Source organism: Sceloporus undulatus, unplaced genomic scaffold, assembly GCF_019175285.1.
Source record: "Sceloporus undulatus isolate JIND9_A2432 ecotype Alabama unplaced genomic scaffold, SceUnd_v1.1 scaffold_22, whole genome shotgun sequence".
Taxonomy (NCBI): Eukaryota; Metazoa; Chordata; class Lepidosauria; order Squamata; family Phrynosomatidae; genus Sceloporus; species Sceloporus undulatus.
Window position 1 is genome coordinate 861,354 of NW_024802944.1, and position 20,850 is coordinate 882,203.

General features: G+C 39.7%; 1 protein-coding gene across 4 annotated transcripts in view; it reads right to left on the reverse strand.

Moving 5' to 3' along the window:
- The window catches only part of LOC121917516 (probable ATP-dependent RNA helicase DHX35), a 58,417-nt gene extending 38,490 nt beyond the window's left edge, over nucleotides 1–19,927 (reverse strand). For all 4 annotated transcript variants that reach the window (XR_006101052.1, XM_042443550.1, XM_042443548.1 and 1 more), the window contains exons 1-8: nucleotides 19,803–19,927; nucleotides 10,604–10,737; nucleotides 9,856–9,948; nucleotides 8,465–8,542; nucleotides 5,552–5,656; nucleotides 4,294–4,355; nucleotides 2,379–2,448; nucleotides 1,722–1,781 (exon numbers count right to left, since the gene is read on the reverse strand). Coding sequence is in view for 3 of the 4 variants with exons in the window: in XM_042443550.1 (XP_042299484.1) it covers nucleotides 1,722–1,781; nucleotides 2,379–2,448; nucleotides 4,294–4,355; nucleotides 5,552–5,656; nucleotides 8,465–8,542; nucleotides 9,856–9,948; nucleotides 10,604–10,737; nucleotides 19,803–19,842 (642 nt within the window). In the remaining variant the exon portion in view is untranslated. The remainder of the gene's footprint in view (nucleotides 1–1,721; nucleotides 1,782–2,378; nucleotides 2,449–4,293; nucleotides 4,356–5,551; nucleotides 5,657–8,464; nucleotides 8,543–9,855; nucleotides 9,949–10,603; nucleotides 10,738–19,802) is intronic.
- Nucleotides 19,928–20,850: the final 923 nt, after the last annotated feature.

Below are 20,850 nucleotides of genomic sequence, written 5' to 3' on the forward strand. Positions count from 1 at the left end.
TCTTTAAAATTCTTGTCTAGATCCTTCATAGGTGCCCTTCCAAGTACTAGTCTCTTTTGATTTCTTCATTCTGATTAATTTCAGACAAGGTGTTGTAGTAAACCTTGAACTATTTCAATGTTCCCATTGTCTACTTTAAAGTTATGTACATTATCTGTGGTCATTAAAGTCTTTGCTATTTTCTGCTACTAGTGCAATGTCATCTTCATATCTTCAAAAGCTGATGTCTCTTAAATTTTTCACAACTCCTTCCTTCGAGTCTAATCTAATTATATGCAAACACGATATTTTTGGCATATAAATTAAAACAAATGGGGTACCAAGATGCAGCCATGCCTGACTCCCTTGCCAGACATAATCTTTGTTTTGTATATTCTACCCAACTGATTCTGTCCATTAATTATTAGCTGTTTAAAGGATAACAGATTATTTAATTTTTTGTCAGTGCAGTACAATCAATTCCCAACAGTTATTGTCAATATAGCATCTTTTAATTTATAAATAAGGAAGAAATTTCATTTCAACTGAAAGCTGTTACTTATGCAATGCCTCATCCACAAGTAAGTAAAAAAAAAACAAACCTAAATCCTGTTAAAATAAACTGATGAGCAATTCACAGGTTCTTTAGAATCTTAGAAAAGGGTATTTAACAGAGTTTAGATAACTGGAAAGTACTGTAACACACACAGGGAAAAATTAAGCTTATCCTTAGGTATGCTGACTTTCAAATAAAATGTATCTGACATTAATCTGGTCATATCCATCCAAACTCTCATTTCTTAGCTTAAAAATAGAGACTTCCATGAGGTAATTCACACCTCAATATTAGATAAGCATCCCATCTATAAAATATCTCCACATACAGTTAAAACACAAATCACAGAGAAACGTAAGCCCTTACCCCTTCTTAATTCTCTTTCTCCACCAACAAAATTTTCCTTTAATAAAGGGGTGGAGATTATGCAGATCATTTGTAATCCATGGAGGATAAGCATGTCTCTAGGGGCATGGTTCCTTTCTGAAACAAGTTGTCCCCATAACATATTTCAGTGGAACATAACGTCATCTCTGTTAAAACCAAAATTGGGTTGAGAGGTTTTGTTTGTGTTTTTGGTTTGCCTGGAAACCAGAACTACCATTTTGCTCAATTTCTGTTTCATCTTTTATTATGTGGCCCTTATATTGACATTTCTACACTCAGGCTTTAATAAATGTTCTAGCTGTAAAGAAAAGCAGGGAGTTCACACCCCTCCCCTGAAACACTGTTATGGCTACATGCCAAGCTCAACGTGCACCAAGAAATGTGCTTTTTTCTTGTGCTAGTGACATTTATGGGTAATACTAGCAAATCACTATTTCCCAGCTTTACATGTGTGAAACATGGGAATGAGAAGGGGGGACTTTCTTCAGTACCATTCCACTACTGGAGGAATAACAAGCTGAAGTCCTGTTGTGTTTCCAGTGACATCACAGGATACAAATTTGACTTGAATTTGACCATTCTGGGTTTTTAGGTAACTGCCATTTATTCAGATGAGACTTAGGTCTGATCAACCTATGTTCCCAGTAAATTGCACCTCTGTAATTTAAAAGGGTGATTAGGCTATGGTGCTCTAAAGGGTACAGAACTAACTACAAGACAAGAATGATAGCTGTCTCATATTTCTACAAGAAATTAACAATTCCACAAGTATTGCTTAAACCAATTCTTTCAGCTCTACCTCTGCATCCAGTGTTGCCGATGCTACAATTAGACGAAGATCTCCTCGTTTCTTTTGAACCTGTGAAATATAGTAGAGGAGAATAATATAAATTTGCTCAGCCATGGTCAAACATCATAATATTTTGGAACTAACAGTATGATGTATGAAAAATGCTAGATTCATCCAGTATATACCAGGGCAGAGAAGTGTGCTATCCCTAAAACTGCCTTCACTGTTGATTTATCTTTCGTAGATGTATTAGTCAGACCTGTAGATAATCCAAAAAATGTTTTATGAAATAATCCAGTTGTTTATTTTGAAGCCTGTGTGAAATAACATCTAAAGTCAAAGGACAGAGTTTTCCATTTCCATTAAACACTATTTATTCTAGCAGTGTTCACTTTAAAAGGAACAAATTCTGAATTAGTATCATCTGCTATCTCTCAGAGCAGCAAAGGTTCAGTGATTTACTTCAACCCTGGAGGCGAAAGGAACACTGCTAAAAAAATGGCACATTGTAACATGTTCATAACTGTTGGCAACTACATACAGCCTAATAGCAGTATTTCAGGATTGTAGCTACCAGAGTATTACAACTCCAAGCTTGTCCTCCCCATGGAGAATTCAGTTGTTGGGGAATGGAAGACAAACAAAATGCTATTAGGAAATTCTGACCTTTTTTAGCAAACCAATGGCAATGTCTGTATACAACGTTCTTTCATGAGCTTCATCCAACATGATTACACTAAAACAAAGCAAAAATAATAAGATTCTTTCATGAAATAACAATTAGCAGATGTTAACTATTATACTATGACTATTGTATATTAAATAATTATAGAAGAACCATGCAAATTGTTCTTGGAAGTCACATATTTTTAACTCAAAGAATTTAAAAACTTCAGTTGATCTGCAATAGTCATCAAGGTAGCACAACTATGTACATACTCAGGAAAGACAAATAATGGAAGGTGAAGATCCAGGACTTGACAACAGCATGTGCCTATGTGTATTACCAACTATATACAGTACTGTATGTCTGACCTTTCTGCTTATTCCACTTTGGGTGGGAAAAGAAGAGGTTTTCCTCTTCAATTTTCACATCTTCCTAGTTGAGAACTACCTGAGTCTTAGGGCTAAACATGCCCATTAATTAGCTCTCAAATGGACATGTCACTTCCAAGTTTTCTCTTTAATTAAAAATTAATCCAATGTCTGCAATGCTCTTTAAGTTTACTTTCTGGGTTTGTTTTTTTTTTAAAGTGTCCTCTGGGCATAGAATATGCTGGAGAACCCACAGAGGGTATGCAGGAAAGCATTTTGAGTTTTAAATGCTGAAAGAAATTATAACATTGGGATGGGTATGACATCAGTATGACTTTGGGAGTTCCTATGTAGCCCAGAGAAAATTAATTAATAGATAAACAAACAGACAGTTCTCTTCCATAGCAATTATGCTAAGATGTTCAGCAGAACCCCACTTTGTCTCCCACAAAACTTCTGAGTTCCTGTGGAAAACAGAACTAGAATCAGGATATCCAACTGTGTGTTTTACCTTTTGAAATCAGAGGATTCTCTGAAGTATTGAATTGGTACTCAGACTCTGTAACAGAACCCTTAAAGTCATAAAGGGTTTGAGTTCAGGATAGATCAAAACCTATTATATGATTATCAATATCCTCATCAGAGCCCTTTTGTGAATCCACTTGCTCAGTGAGTGAGACAGGTAGTAATCCCTCAGTTGTGGCATCCCACTTGTACAATATCCTTGTCAGAAAAGCTTTTGTGGTACTATGTGTCATTTCTTCACTGCCATGCAAGTGCCTTTTTATTTAGTCATGTATTTTAGCAAGTTCAGTTCAATGTGAAGTTGAAGGCTTTCATGGCTGGCATCCATAGGTTTTTTGGGTGGGAGGCGGGGGTTCGGGCTATGTGGCAATGTTCTAGAAGAGTTTCTTCCTGACGTTTCGCCAGCATCTGTGGCTGGCATCTTCAGAGAAAGATACCAGCTACAGATGCTGACGAAACATCAGGAAGAAACTCTTCTAGAACATGGCTACATAGCCCGAAAAAAACCACAAAAAAACTTCAGTTCAATGGTTATTTCATTTCATTTTCCATTTTATCTGTTGCACTTTCTTTGTAGTGTGTATTGTGTTGCATCATCTTGAGGCAACAGTTTTGTGAGGCCTTTAGCCTGAACAGCAGTCTAAAATCAAATAAATAAATAAATAAATAAATAAATAAATGTAGTAGGGACTGCTAAACAAAACATAGTGACAGAATACTGGGACAGGGGGGCAGTTGGAGGAGAAGGAGAGGACACACTTAATCTGGGACCTAAAACTTCAAGAATAACATTTTAATAATATTTCATATATTATGTATTGTTTATGTGCTATCACTGTGATCTATTCCTGAGTACCATGCAAAAAAACCAATTCCAATGCCAATCAAAATAGCCTCTATCCACAGAAGCATCCCTTCTAAAACTTAACAACAGGCAGGAAGGTAACTATGGATGAATATGAATGAAAGAGGTTCACATCATAAATACATACATGATTAAAATCACTTGTCACATATTTACCTATATCTTGTTAATAATGGGTCAGCCATCATTTCCCTCACTAGCATCCCATCAGTCAGGAACTAAAACACAGAAACAAAATCAATTTGTGATCAGAAAGGTGGAAAAGGAAGGTGTTCTAACATAGAAGATATTTTTGCATATATGTTTTTTAAAAAATCCTAACTGGGGAGGAGCAGGTTCTCAAGAACAGGCCAATGTTGACTGCTTGTTGAGTAGGAGAAACTGGGTTAGAGGAGAAATGGGATGGAGAAGGGCATGACTGGTGCAGTGAACAGGAGCAATGGATACTGCAACTATCTGCCTTAGGTCCCACTTGCTTCTTGCACATCTTCTCAGCTTATTAAATATTACCTCAACTTCTGTGGTGCTGTTTATAGAAGACAGAATTTATGTCTTTTTTCTGCTTTAGGAAGCACAAGAATAGATGCAAATTTCTCTTGTTGTAAGGGAAATTATACTGTAATTCTTATGGCATTTTCAAAGGTACAAGCCACAAGAAATATGATGGGGGCCTCTGAGTTTTCAGGCTCAATGATTGTTCATAAACACTGCCCATGAAGCCCAGAATGCTACATCCAAACCAGGCCAAAGGACTTGGTCACTGTCTTACTGAGGTCTAACTGGTATGGAAAAGGTGATGTGAAAAATCCAGTCTCCAACTATATGATTGGCTGGTTCTAGACAGGGAAGTGTCCCTTTCATGAACTACCACTTGCATCCTGCACTGTCACGGTTTTTCCTTTACAGCCTCAGTTCTAGACAACAGAATATACTCACTTTGAAAGGTCAGAAAGGAATAACAGTGAATCTTGCCACTAGCTTACAGAACCATAAACATAAATGTAGCCTGTGTCCCTCTGCAGGGTATTTTTCCCCTTTCCCACTTTCTACTGACCCGTAATTTGGTTCCTCTTCAAGAGTAAGTAATAAGAAGGAGGCAAAATATGTTCTACTGTCTATTCACACACCCCACTTTTCTACTAGACCACAGTCTCTGGGCTGCCAGACTCCATCCCTGGAACTACTTAGGTGCTTGTGCATGAGTGCCCCTTATCATCTGGGGAAAAAATGATGTGTCCCATCCAGATACTTCACAACCATCAGATGAGCGTACAATTTTCAGTGGTTCAGGAAGCAATCTACTGCCCATTCCAACCAAATATTGCAAATCTCTCCACTACTATGTTTTCCCCTTGAAAACTAATTAAAAACAGTCACAAAGAGTTGATACAGCCATTTGTTTAAATATTATTACCTTGATCCTTGTAGTCTGTGGATCAGTACAATCATCAAATCGGATGCAATACCCAACTTCATGACCTAGCAAGGCACCCCTCTCCTCAGCTACTCGGCCTGCAATCTTGTAGAAAAAGTCATGTTTAATACTGCAGATATCAAGTATATTTTTATTTTCTGGATATAACTGTTTGACTAAAACCAAGTAATGTTTCTGAACTGGACAACTAAAGCATCTGCACAGTAATGATCCTTTACATGGTGTGGGGCTTATATCTTTTGAGATTTCTGGAGCTGTAAATCCCTACACAAGAAGGCCAGGGTTGCCAGACCAGCCTCTCAGAAAGCTGTAGACCAGCTCATTTTATTTCCTTAACAGAAGTGAGCTTTGCAGCAATAAAGCAACTCCCCCACCCCACTTTTTTCCCATTGGTGATGATTCAGTTATGCAGTGCCCTCCCTAGAGAGCTGCACATGATGGCTAAACCAAAAAACATTGCACTACATTAAGTGATTTTACATAATCAATGCTTAAGTTGTTTTATTTTATATTTTAGCATTTAATAATTATTTACATTTGTTATTCACCACTCTGGAATGCAGCAGACAAACATTTTAAATAAATAAATAAAAGGAATGCATATTTTGGCATTTCGGTGCAGCATAAAGTAATTTATTCAGCAGGCAGGTAATTTATAATGAATGTATTCTCTCTATTACTACTCAGCATTTTGATTCTGGCTTAACACCAAATGTATCAGATGTAGCCCTAGGACACCATGATCTACAACAGTATTAAAAGTTATAGTAAATTGCAGATTACTATAATACTATTCAATGTCTTACATACATCTTAGGACTCTGAAAAGGGTCACAAATAATCATATTTCCTCTCTGGAACAGTCTATACAGTGTAGTTAGTAAGTCAATCACAACAAAGAATTGGTGAATGGTTAGAAATTTTGAGAATACACAATACCATACCCTTCTGGCTGAAAGAATGAGAACTTCTATCCTAGTTTGGATGGAGGCAGGGAGGAGTAAGTTTAGTGATAGAGAGTGAAGTGACTTCAGGAATCCTTGTTGTTGCTGTGTACCTTTCAAGTCATTTCCAACATATGGCAAACCTAAGGTGAACGTAAAGGTAAAGATATTCCCCACTGACAAGGTTGTCAAGTCATGTCCAACCATAGGGGCATGGTGCTCACCTCCGTTACAAAGCTGAAAAGCCAGTGTTGTCAAGAAACTACTCTGTGATCATATGACCAGCATGGCTGCACAGAACGCTGTTTACCTTCCCAAATATAGCACTGGGTTTTCTGGGGCTGAAAGTATGTGATTCATCCAAGGTCACTCATTCCTTTGCCAAGCAAGGAATCAAACCCTGAAGTCAAGAGCTGTAGTCCAATGCTCAAACCACTACACCAGGAGTGGGGAACCTGCAGCCCTAAACATTCTCACACATAATCAAGTTGTATCTATGGCACATAAGGTAAATCAATTGTCCACACAATACAACAAATATCCCCCCTCCCTCCATGATAACTGTCATCCTTCGGCCTGCGAGGGAGTGAATAGGCAGGCCCAGCTCCATCAGGGCTAGCCTGAAGAAGAAGAGCCCTCCCTCCATGATAACTGTCATCCTTCGGCCTGCGAGGAAGTGAACAGGCAGGCCCAGCTCCACCAGGGCTAGTCTGAAGAAGAAGAGACCTCCCTCCAGTCCATCTGCTTTGGTCCAGGCCTCAGAGGGAGAGAATAACCACTGGACCTCTTCCCACCACCATTCCCTTCTCCTTTTGTGTCGTGTTTTTTAGATTGTAAGCCTAAGGGCAGGGAACTGTCTAATTAAAAATAATAATTGTAAGCCGCTCTGATAGCCTTTAGGGCTAAAGGGTGGGGTATAAATACCATAAATAAATAAATAAATATCAGCTTTTTTTCTCTACAGGTATTTAAAACCAATTCAAGTTTCACAAGATTGGAAGGTAATATTAAGGACTCACGCACAGCCACACACAAGCTTACACCGTGTCTGCGCCATACGCAGGCTTGCCATATGTGGACTTGAGGTCATGCATATGGCAAGCCCTAATATGGGGCATGGAGCATGTGGCCATGGTGCGCGTCTTGCTGCATGCCACAAGGCCATGCCCCATTCAAACAAATGGGACATGATTTTACACAGAATTTGCCTTATGCGGGGAGGGGGGGTCCAGAATGGATCCCCCATGTAAGGCGAGGGTGCACTGTACATACCCACATAGCTGCACCTTCTCATTGTAATCAATTTCACTTTGCTACACAATCTTCTATTGCTTGAGTCATACACACACTTCCTAAACAATGAGAAGATAAAGAAACAAAAATCCATGAATTCCGCTGTCCTCATAAGTTTTTTCAATAATATCATACAAAGAATAAGCAAGGGTAGGGTGAGAAGCCTGCAAGACACAGTGGTTTGAGTGTTGGACTAGTACAAGTCTGAATTCATGCTTGGCCATGGAAACTCACAGGTGACCTAGGGCAAGTCACACTCTCACAGCCTCAGAGGAAAGCAAAGGCAACACCCTTCTGAAGAAATCTTGCCAAGAAAATTTCATGATAGGTTCACCTTAGGGTTGCTGTAAGTCAGAAATAACTTAAAGGCACACAACAACAGCAGGAGAGCATATCTAAGATCTTGACACATAATTTTCAAACTTGAAGCATACATCCTACAGCAGATTCATTTGTCAGATTCTATGCCAGAAACAGTTCCAGAACTGAACATTTAATGAAATTCAAGAGTGCTTAACAATATACTGGATCATGTTAAACGCTGGCAAAACAGCTTGCACATGTCAAGTATGATAGACATGATTAAAATATTTATCTTATTTGTCAAAGGGTAATGTGTAAACAAATTTCAAAAGTCTGAACTAGAAATACTCACTGAAACACATGCAACTCTGCGAGGCTGTGTTACTCCCACTACTCGACCTTCTGCAGTCCAGCCAGCTTCCATTAGATACTGTGATTGGGAAGAACATATCATTCTAATTTAATTTCTGTTTCATACTACTTTTTATTTATTTCTTCTTCATCTCACAGTTATAGGAGGGTTACAGACCGCCGAAATGCGGCGGTCTGCTGCCGCCGCCGGTTGCTACGTCCGGGAACCACAGCAGCCAAACGACGCAGTTCCCGGACGCAGCAAAGAAGGAGCGTGAAAATCGTGCTCCTTCTTGCTCCCCGGAAGAGATGCCACGAGGCGCTAGTCGTGCACTCATGGCGTCACTTCCGGGGCGCGACGTGCAGACGCAGAGCGTCCGCTACGTCAAAATGGTGGTGGCCATGTGGAACGGCCGCCGCCATTTGTTACAGACTCTGTCCGTAATAGGAGTAGGGGTGTCTAGAAGAGACGCCCCTTTTTCAAACTGGGACGTCCTGAGGACGTCCGAAATGGCGGTCTGTAACCCGCCATAGTTTAATAAAATAGCAGAATTAAGGCAATGAACCTCTATACACCGCTATAAAGAAATAAAATGGGTAAAACTACATTTGACATTATTGTCAAAATCAAAAATTAATTACATACTTCCCAAAAGGGTGACAAAGATTTTTAGAGAGGAAACTATATCTCCTTCCATCACATTACAATTAACATACCATTAGAGCAGTTACCATCTTCCAGCCTAACTTTCCTCAAAGGGGACTGAATCTAGACCAGAGAATGAAGGATCTCAGACCAAGGAATGAAGGATCTCAGAAATCTGAATTAATAATAAAATTTAATAATAATAAATAAATAAATAAATAAAATTTGAATTAATGGAAAACATTTTAAAATATTGTATGCAGCTGTGCCAGACATCTGGCTTCAATTCCAGCACAAAGGAATGGATCCATATGTAGTTATGCAAACAGAAGATTAACTGAAATCCATCGGACACATTAGTCATAATGGTGTTGAGTCTCATTGATTTCAATTTATCTCCTCTAAGCATGGCTTAGACTGGATCCAAACTAATTACTGCCAAAGTCAAAGAGTGCTAATCCAAACATCCAACCAAACATAACATGTGTTTGACTTCAATGGAAGAGAGCTAATTATGAAGGCTGACACAGAAAGGGAGTCTTTATACTGATAGTTCCCTAATTGCAGAATGCAAACAGTGGTCTAACATCTAGTGAAGTTTTTATTTTGATTTGATCTGTTTATTTTTGGCTAGAGTGCTTTGTGCTTACATTGCTCTTACATACTTTGTAACCCTGGGGATTTAACTGAAGTACAGGATGTAAACAATTTTAATCCATATTAAATATTATTTATTTCATACTAACCTGGGGAATCTGAGTGCTTTTCCCACATCCTGTTTCTCCAACAATCACCAGTGTTTGATAGTTTTCTACCAGATAAAGGATGTGATTTCTCAGCTAAAACAAAAAAGATGTGATTTACAAGAAAACCAGATTTAATACAGAAATTAAAGCAGCATGCAATAAAATAAATTGTATAGGGAAATTGTTTCCTTACTACACAGTCTGATATGCATTGACTAAAAAGTAAGCCCTGGTAATTTCAACAGAGCTTATATCCCAAGTAACTGTGCACAGGACTGCAGCCTGTGACTATTAACTATATCTCTTAAATGCCTCACAAAATAGGATTATCCTAAGTGTTATACAGCACAATTAAAAATATAGCATTATCAATACTATAAGATCACAACAGAACAATATAATACAACAGAACATAAAGCTAACAGATATACAATGTAATCCAAGCAGCCTGCAATCCTGCACAGAGTTCTTAAATCTTACTCAATCCAACATAGCCCTAAAAGGACAGTAGAAGATAGTAGCATACATGAATTTCAGTCCTTTTATAAGGATCAAGAACAATCAATGGAGCACTCTAGTATGCATAAATATAGATAAGAAAAGTATGTCATCTATCTCATGATATTATTAATTGCCATGCTGCAAAATTTTTGCCAGTTCCTGCCAGTTAAATGGTGACATGGCAAATACACCAATAAACAATAAGGTTTACATTAACTCAATTCAAAGTAGCAAAATAAGTGCATACCTTAAAAACTGGTAGCTTTTGCCTCTGTTGTTCAATAGAAAGAGAAACATATGGGTTGTAGATGACTGAAACACTAGTACTTTCAGCAGGACTCTGCCTTTCCTCTGAGAGACTGGCACCTGGTCCATCTGTACCTATACAACCAAATAAATAATTAAGAGCACTATTAGGAGAATGGCTAGACCTTTAGCCACATACAAAGAAGGAAGAGGAGCAATTATATACAAACCACACTCTTCTATTTACAGCACTTTCTCCAATGCTAAAGACAACTTTTGATACAAAGTATGAGTAAGCCATTTTGGTTCCCATTAGGGAGACAGGCAAAATGTGAAATAAAATAATCCATTTTATTGCAATTAAACACAACATATATAATTAAACAATTGTAGGCTGATGGAAGTTACTAGAGCTCCTGGATGGAAATGCTGAATCATCTAACTGATACAACAAGGAGAAAAAAAGTAATTAAAGATATGCATAATTTGCAATTTCCCTTATGCAAGTTCATTATAATGTCCTTCACTTTACAGGAACCATGCCGCAAATTTGTTGCAGACAAGAAAGCAAATGGGTGACTTAGGCTCAGTATTTATGATGCATTTTTAAGGCAGCATGAATAGGTATTTCTTCACATTTTACAGTTTTGAAGTTTGCCACACAGCCAGCTTTGTTCATATGCATGATCTATCCATATACATGGTGTTTCCAACCAATATGCATGTGTCATATTGCAGGCAAAAAAATTACCACAAAGTAGGATTTGTATCCACCACCATGAGTTAAACAGTGGATCAGCACCAAACAATGTCATCTGTAAACTTAGTATTGCAAGATGCCTATTGACCTATGTCAATCACATGAATATCATAGGGTTTTCTTAGGCAAGGAATGCTCAGAGGTACTTTTACCAGTTTTTTCCTTGAAAATATAAATAATAAATAAATAAAAATAAAAATAAAAATTTTATTTGTATCCTGCCTCTCTATCAAAGATAATCGAGGCAGTTTACATAGTAAAACTCTATACAAAATCCCAATCTCCCCTTTCCCTCCCTCCCGTAAAAGAGAATTAAACAATAAAATATTAAAATATCTAAAGTAAAACATCCAATTAAGATAAACAACAAGGGACTAGGCATAGAACAGTCGATGGGATAAACATATTAGGTGTGTGGCCAGGATTGCTATTTGGGGAAGGCCTGCCAGAAGAGATCCATCATGATGGCCTTTTTAAAGCTATCAATGGCCCAGTACAGACGGACCTTTTGCGGCATGCCCATGACATGCTAGGGTTGCTCAAGGGTGGGGCGTGCACACATCCCGCAACCCTAGCACGTCATGGGTGCGCTGCAGCTGCACTGCGCCGTACAGATGGCATGCACAATGATGATGTTGCAGCTGCAACGCATCCAAATGGCATAGCGCACCTGCAACATCACCATGCCATCTCTAGCGCTTTGCAGCAGCGCAGCACCGCCGCAAAAAGAGCCACTTCCAGGCGCTCCTTTTTTGCTGCACAGCAGCACTGCACAACTGGGTTGCTGTGGCGCTCCTGCGGAGCAAAGAGAGATGTCGGGGAGGTGCCTCTTTTTGGCACTCTACTGCGCCTAAGCTAGTAATAAGCTGGATCTCCTCCAGCAGACCATTCCATAGTCTGGGCGCGGCAGAGGAAAAGGTCCTTTGGGAGGTTGCAGTCAATTTGGTCTTTATAGGTTGCAATAGTCCCCCCCCCCCCAGAGGATCTCAGTACACGGGGAGGATTGTATGGAAGGAGCCTGCAGCACCTGATATTCTTTGGTATTCTCCCATCCATGTACTAGCCAGAGCCGACCCTCTGGAGATCTGATGTCTTTAGGGTAATTATATACTAGTCTTAAATTTACCAGGTGGCTTAGTGGTTAAGACGCCAATTCTGATGATTGTACGGTTGGAAGATTGAGACCCAAGTGCAGCATGATGGGGTGAGCTCCAGTCACTAGTCCCAGCTTCTGCCAACCTAGCAGTTTGAAAGCATGCAAATCCAAGTAGATAAATAGGTACTACTTTGGTGGGAATATAACAGCATTCAGTGCCGTCATGCTAGCCACATGACCACAGGAGTCGTCTTCAGACATCGCTGGCTTGTCGGCTTAGTAATGGAGATGAGCACAGCCCCCTACAGTCGGTTATAACTAGACATTCATGTCAAGGGGAAACCTTTACCTTTAGAAAGCCAATAAATACCAGGTGTTGTAGGCTATATTTCATAGGAAGGAATTGACAATTGAGTATTGCTTGCCATAAAAATCCCTATGAAATTCATGGGGTCATGCATAAGTCAACAGGCGACCTGAAGGCACCCACTCACAAAGCAGGGTGGTTGGAGTACCACTGATGACCTCTGATGGAAGGAATTTTCTCTAAATCCCTTTTCAGGTGTTTTATGACAGAAAGTAATGGTAGCCCTTGACACTGGAAGAAAGAGAGGTTAGTGCTGGCCTGATTCTCTTGAAGCTGCTGCCTGTTTACTGTGCCATCAATCCTAGTATTTTATTGGATTATGTTGGGAGGTCACTTTCATCAAAGGCAAGGTGGTGCTAAAGGATTTCTGTTCCCCTTCTGGGAAGGCTTTCCTATGCAGTTTAATTTTATCCTCCATGGATTTAAATACAGACATACCTCAGTTAAGTAAGCAGATGTTTTCCTGGGCATTTCCTCTTTAACATATACTGTACATTGGAACCAGAGACAGAAATACTGTAAAAAGGAAATAATAGGGATAGGTTCCTAACCCCTATTCTTAAGAACACACACAGAAAATAGCAGTTCAACATGTTTTGGCAAATTTTTTTATCCAAAACTGACAATATACTCATGTGAAATGCAGGAACCAAACCAGGTATACCTTGCACAAGAGACCACTTCAAATGTCTTCCAAAATGCATCCAGGGATAATTGTTTTCTTTCACCAGGCTGCACTTTTTTATTACAGTATTTCCATTTTGGTGGAACGTAGTGGTCTATGCTTCTTTAAAATGAGAGTAATTGGTAAGGCAGGTTTATCTGCTTTTCTCTTTCCTCTCTGTTTTCCTGTTGCACACTCAGTAAGGAATTCTAGAGGCAGCTGCTGTTTACCTTATCTGTTGCTGAGAGGTACACACAGCAATAGTAGGACAGGCTAAAGGCCATTCTTTCCCATCTCAATCTTCATTGCATTGTTTACTGCAGACACACTGCTGCAAGATGAAACAGAAAATCTGTTTCTTCAGCCCTCCTTCACTATCCTTCCAATGTTGACACTGTTTTTTAAAAAAAATCCTCAAGCTAGACAGAGAACAAGGAGGAAAAGGAAGGGCTGGGTGTATAAACATTTTGTAAAAAGGAGGTTCTTTCTAAGAAGGTTTGTTAAATGAAGTAAGCCTGTATCTTAATAAAAGTACTTACAATATGCATTGTAGAAATGATATTAAGTACAGAATAGCCAGCTGTTTACTGGCAGATATAGGCTGCTGAAGATATATAATGTAGTACGGTACGGACTAAAGAAACTTCCAGCCTTTAAGTTGTTCATGGATTCCTACTCCCACTAGCCTCAGGGTATACAAAAGGTAACAGTTGAAGTCTGACAACATATCGAAGTTCCTAGCTCCCCACTCTATATTATTACTATATATACTCATGTATAGGTATAGAAATTTTAGTTTAAAAATTGACCTAAAACACGGAATTGATTTATCCACAGGTCAATGTTAATACTGTACTTTAACTCTTATCAAAAAGAAAAGAAAAGAAAAGAAAGAAACCATTCCTTGGTGAAAGGCAAAAACATAATCTGTCCTGGAAGCACCAATCCCCCCTGTGTTCTCAGCTATCCTGCCTTTAGTATAAGCACAAACAGTTAGGCCTCCTGAAATTTTGTTAAGTTCTTTGGCATTGTTTTCTTTTGATTTTCTCCTGAAATATTTGCTTTGTTACATGTCCCTAAGTTTTCTCCCTCGATTTATCCACGGGTCATATCAAAATCCATAATTTGGGCTCCAAAACCTGTCCTTATACATGAGGTCTATAGTCAAGTATATATGGTAGTTGAAAAACAAACAAAAATCCTTGTCTGTTAAATGTATTTCCCTACCAGTGTAGTCCTGAAGATACCAGCACTCCCCACATATCAAACAGAACTTACTTGGAAGAAGAACTGATATAACTGAGACATTTGTCTGTTGGGGACAAACATAATTTGAAGCTGACATTACTCATTAGCTGTACACCTGCTATCACATTCTACAGGCAAAAGAGGATTTTTAGCAATCATATAGTAATAGGTCATTTCCAAAATTACTTCTGAAGAAGCAATAAGAGCCTATAATTCTACTGCCTATTTCTTGTACTCATTAAGAATATCTAAGAGCTTCTCAAGCTCAATCATCATTACAGTTGGTTCATGCTGACAATCAATGAGAACCTCAAGTCCAAAGATGATGAGACAATTGAATTGAAGCAGAAGTAACTGTGGTTACGATCTCCTGACGTAAATCACATATATCAATTCTTCAAATACACGCTTTTGTCCACTGCCAACAGTACTGGCAAAGACTGAAAGCCAATCAAATTAAGTTTTAGGATCATCTGGGAAGGTTTTCTCTCAGTCCTGCTACCATCACAGACTCACCTGGTGAGGACACAAGATAAAGCCTTTTCAATGGCTGTTCCCACCATCTGGAATGCCACATATCAGACAAGATTTACAGTTTTATTTTGCCAGCAGGCAAAAACATTCCCACCTGTTGGGGATGCTTTGATTTGGATTTCCTGCATGGCAGGGGGTTGGACTGGATGGCCCTTGCGGTCTCTTCCAACTCTATGATTCTATGATTTAAGCAAGCTTTTTAATGCTTAAAAAGGGAAAGGTGTATGTTTTATCTGTTTTTCACTTTTGTATGATATTTTAATCAGCTTTATAGAGTTTTAATGTTGAGTTGTAAATTGGTCTTAAACATTTTGTAAGCACTTTAATGTGTTATGGAAGCTGTCTTGGATCCTGGCCTGGGAGAAAGGCAGCATATAAATAAATAAATAATGATTTCTACAGGAGTCAAGGTCATGTGAACTGAAAGCTTTCATGTGCAAAACCCTGTGGTAAATACAAACTGCAAGACAATACAATGAAAAATGCTCTTTGATTATATTTATCATTCATGGAGATAATTCTAAAAGAAGTCTGATTTGAAAAGTCAATAGTAATTTTATCAACAGTAATCAGTACGTGAAGATTCTGCAAATAAGCTTAAGTCCAAAGCACACTGTAGAAATGATCCAGTTTTAAGACCAATTAACAGCCCTGGCTCAACACTAGGGAATTCTGGGAACTGCAGTTTTGTGAGATATTTGGCCTTCTCTGTCAGAGAACTCTGATTATCTGTGGTACAACATATATTTTAATGTAAAATAGAAGTTTCTAGATAAGACTATTTTATGCAACCATCTTACCTGTCATATTTTGTACAAGTATTTTCCTGACAATATGTAATCTTTGATTAAGGTATTCAATTTATAAATAAGCAAAATAATACTATTTATACATGAAAAAAATCTAGAATGGCCATCTAATATCCTCTTTTCAACAACAATAACAAAAAAGGAATCCAAACTGGAGAAGAAAGAAGCCATAATTACCATGCACCTTCCTAAAATCACCTTAAAGTGTGCATGAGAGATTAATTTATCTAGTAACAGGAACTACTCAATGTGTATGAGGGAAGTCTTTTATGACACTGTACCAATTATTAGCTAAAATTTGAATCTAAATTAACCTGCCACTGCAGTCATAGTGACATTTAACTAGTTTAACTACTTTGTTTCAGAGAAAGCATATCCAAATACAAAGCTGTGTTGGTGGCACAACACCCCATGATTATTTGACTCTTTGGTTAATGATGGCGGGATACAGACCAGCCAAAAAGGGCGGTCTGCTCGCGCCTTGTTTTGCTGCGTGAGGGAGGCGCAGCAGACAAACCACGCGGCTCCCTCGTGCAGCAAAAAGAACCTGCAAAAAGCAGGTTGACGTCCTTATGGGGGCGTGACGTGCGGACACTAAGCGTCCGTCGCATCAAAATGGCGGCACCTATGTGTATAGGTTGCCGCCATTTTGATGCCCTCGTCACGTGCTAGGGGTGAGGCACGTATGGGCGGTGCACCCTTGCCCAAACCCTAGCATATGATGGGGGCACCGCAAAGGTCGGGCCGATATTACCTTTGTGGCACAATGACCTTCAATATACTCCAAAACAACTCAGATCATGATAATTTGTTGTGTTCCACTTACAACTTCTGAAAGTATTTTGTCACAAACATAGTTAAAGTTTGTATAATCAATTATTTTTTGGATCACAAATATAATATAATGTATACATATTGAATATAAGAAACATGTGAATACTATCCATGTTCAATAATTTGCAAAACCCATAGAAATAGGCTGCTATCTGTAGCCAACCATATAGAAGCATCCAAAGTATTACTATAAACTTTATTAATGACACCCAACTGTTATGTATTTATTTCATGTAATACTTTGCACCTATCTCTACAAAATCCCTCCCAAATTCCAATGGTGAAGGTTACTGAATCTGTGAAGATCTATGGCCTGGTGACGTTTCACAGCCAGATTTACAGTCCAGTCCTATGTATAAAAATGAAATTCTACTGAATGCAATGGGGATAAGATTTAGTTAAATGAACTACAACTGCAGCAAATCTATCCCCACTAACAATGTAACAAACACACAAATAAACATTTAAAGGATAATTCTGTAGAAATACAACTTGTAACTATGTACAAATAATCATACAATAAGGGAAGCTACTGTCACATAGCCTGTTCAGTTAAGAAAGCTGCACCAACTCCGGAAATGAGCAATTATTTAATTTAAATAAATATTTATTGGCTAATAAATTTTCATTGCGACAGAAAAAACCTGAACTAATTATCCTTCACACAAGGACAATCACCTCAAGAGCATCATGCAAATATTAGAGGAAGCAAGCATGCAGATTGCTTAGCAATGCAGAACAACTACATCAGCTAATGTACATATTGCTCTGCAAGCAGTGAGCTAATAAGACCAGCATCTAATTTCAAAGCAGAGAAGGTTGGCATTTTTTCCCTTTTTCAGTCATAGGCAAGCTTTCCTTTTGCATTTCTGAACAACTCTTGTTGTGTAGTGTAGGCTCCAAATAATCACAGCTGTCAATGTCATTATGGAAAATATCCCCACATCAACATTACAGTTCTGTACAATAAACACATCATATGGTGCATATTTTTCCAATTTGTTTGAACCACACTGGTTGAACTGTCATTAAAAAAAGCATCTTTTAAGATACACATCGATGAATTCCTCATGGAAGAGCTTCAAGCAGCCATTGCTATATCTGAGTCAAATAATGATTTCCTTCCAAGTGAGATTGTTGCTCAAAGGACAAAAGTATAAGAACTATGAGTATGCTTACAACTGGATTCTGAACATATCAATTTACTAAGAAGTAAATGCCAATGAGTTACATAAATGTCCAACCACAGAGATACGGTCAGAACAGACAAGCCAAAATAAAGCTGTTTCAGGTCACTTTGGAGGTATGCTGTTTAAATGACACATGCTTCTTAAGAGTCCGGAAGCTGCACCAAAGCTGCGCTCCAGTCCTTAGGACTGGATCGTGGCTTTGGCATGGCTTGGGACTCTTAGAATGCATGCATCACTTAAACAGCATATCTCCAAAGTGACCAGAAGCAGCTTTATTTTGGCATGTCTGTATGGGGCCTTAGTCTCAAGACTGTGCCTCTTGAATTACCAGGAAACGTAAGGTCAATCACCTGAATGTAAGTGTAAGTCCCATACTGCAGTTAAAACACACACACACACACAGAGAGAGAGAGAGAGAGAGAGAGAGAGAGAGCAACAAGGGGCGCCTCTAAATTGTAGAAATAATGTGGTTTGACACCATTTGAACTGCCATGGCTCCATCCTACAGAATCCTGGGATTTGTAGTTCTGTGGTGTAGTTTCTCTGGAGAGCAGGGTTCATAACCCTCAGCCACCAGAATGCCAAAGGGTCACTGTCCCAGCAGCCACCCTTGAAAAAAGGCTTTGGATTTTGGGACATTTAGGAAGTCCAGATAAAGGAGACGCAACTGGTATCTGGCTTACAACCTGAGATAAGTGTAGTGCTTTGAGTATTAGACTATAGGTATAGACTCTGGAGACCAGGGTTTGAATCCTTCCTCTGCCATGCAAACCCACTGGGAGACCTTGGGCAAGTCACACTCTCTCAGCCTCAGAGGATGGCAATGGCAAACCTCTTCTGAAGAAAGCTTGCCATTAAAAAAAACAAGAACGATAGGTTCTCTTTAAGGTCCCCATGAGTCCCTGCTTTGTCTATTATTATATCCTTCAGATTCCTTTCTGCTGTTTGGTGAATCCATGAACTTCGTGGATTACATTTCTCAGAGACTGCTATTCTGTAATGCGCTAGAAAACATGCCTTATACCAGTGGGACGTAATTATCCCTTCAATTTTATACGTCTCTGTATTTTTTGGCTGTCAAAATGTGATTTTAAAATGCTACATTTAGAAATCAGTGTTTTGTGATATACTCTGTGTGTTTGTATCATCTCAATCATATGGGTTAAAAAAACCAGTGAATTAATATAAAAATGGGAGAATAAACTAACTAATATAATACGTACGTATCTACAATGACAAAACATGTATATGCCTAGCCTTTACATCTAAAGGTGACACAGACCAGAAATGGATCTGGACATTTTCAGGGAGGAGGTGGCAAAATGCCTATTGATGAAGAGCATGCTTCTTGTCCCCCATAAAGAGGAGCACTAGCTTTCAGGTCTGTTTTCAAGCGAAGGCGAAGGTGCTCTGGAGCATGTGCAGAGTGCCTCCTCTCAGCCTTGTCCAGAGAGACTAGGCTCAACTTGTGGCCAGGAGGGCTGAAGCAGCCACTGAGTCTCTGAGACACTGCTCCAGAGACAGCCTCTCATTCCCTTCCTGCCTTCCTTCCTTCCTCTGCAAAGAGGCGCCCAGGGCCCCGCCCCCTGCTCCCTCGCCGACAAAAGCGGGTCAGGGAAAACCAAGCCTCGCTCCGCCACCTTCGCCTTCCTCCGGACCTTCACTCCTCCTCCGAAAAGAAAAGGGTCCAGCCTTTACCTGGTTTCCAAAACTTCATCGGACCGACGGGCGCCGCCATCTTGGGGTGAAAGGTCAACTCCGCAGCGCCGCCGAGGAGGAGGAGCACGTGACGAAGAAGAGGGGCGCTCCTATTGGGCGGCGGTTGCCATGGTTACCCGACCCCTCCCCCCTCAGGCCTAGGCAAGGCTGCTTCCACTCGATGCCAACCAAGGTCGTGTTCCTGCTGTTCCTTGAAGCCCTCACGTTCCGAATGCACTGAGTTAGCCATAGAATCATAAGAGTTGGAAGAGGCCTCAAGGGCCATGATTCAGTCCAGCCCCATTCTGCCATGCAGGAACTCTCAATTAAAGCAGATGGCCATCCAGCCTCTGCTTAAAGACCTCCAAAGAGGGAGACTCCACTGCACTCTGAGGGAGTGTGTTCCACTTTCGAACATCCCTCAGGAAGTTCCTCCTAATGTTGAGGCGGAATCTCTTTTCCTGCAGCTTGCATCCATTGCTCTCTTTCCTGTTCTCTGGAGCAGCAGAAAACAAACTTGCTCCCTCCTCAATATAACATCCCTTCAAATATTTAAACAGGGCTATCATATCACCTCTTAACCTTCTCTTCTCCAGGCTAAACATCCCCAGCTCCCTAAGTCCTTCCTCATAGGGCATGGTTTCCAGACCCTTCACCATTTTAATCGCCCTCCTTTGGACACGCTCCACTTTCTCCACATCCTTTTTGAATTGTGGTGCCCAGAACTGGATGCAGTATTCCAGGCGTCTTCCCCAAGGTCGCCCAATGGGTTTGAATGGCCCAGCCTGGATACAAACCCTGGTCTCCGGAGCCATCGTTCAACCACATTTATAGCACTACACTCTAAATAGTGCTGCTGTTCCACTTTTACTGCTCTGGCTGCCTCCTGTTGCATTCTGGGGTTTGTAGTTCAGTGAAAATTCTAAATGCCCCCCCTTAAACTGCAAATCCCAGAATGCAACAGGAGGCAGCCAGAGCAGTTAAAGTGGAATAGCAGCGCTACAAGAGTGTGGTGCGGTAATCCAGTGGCATCACTAGGGGGATGCGG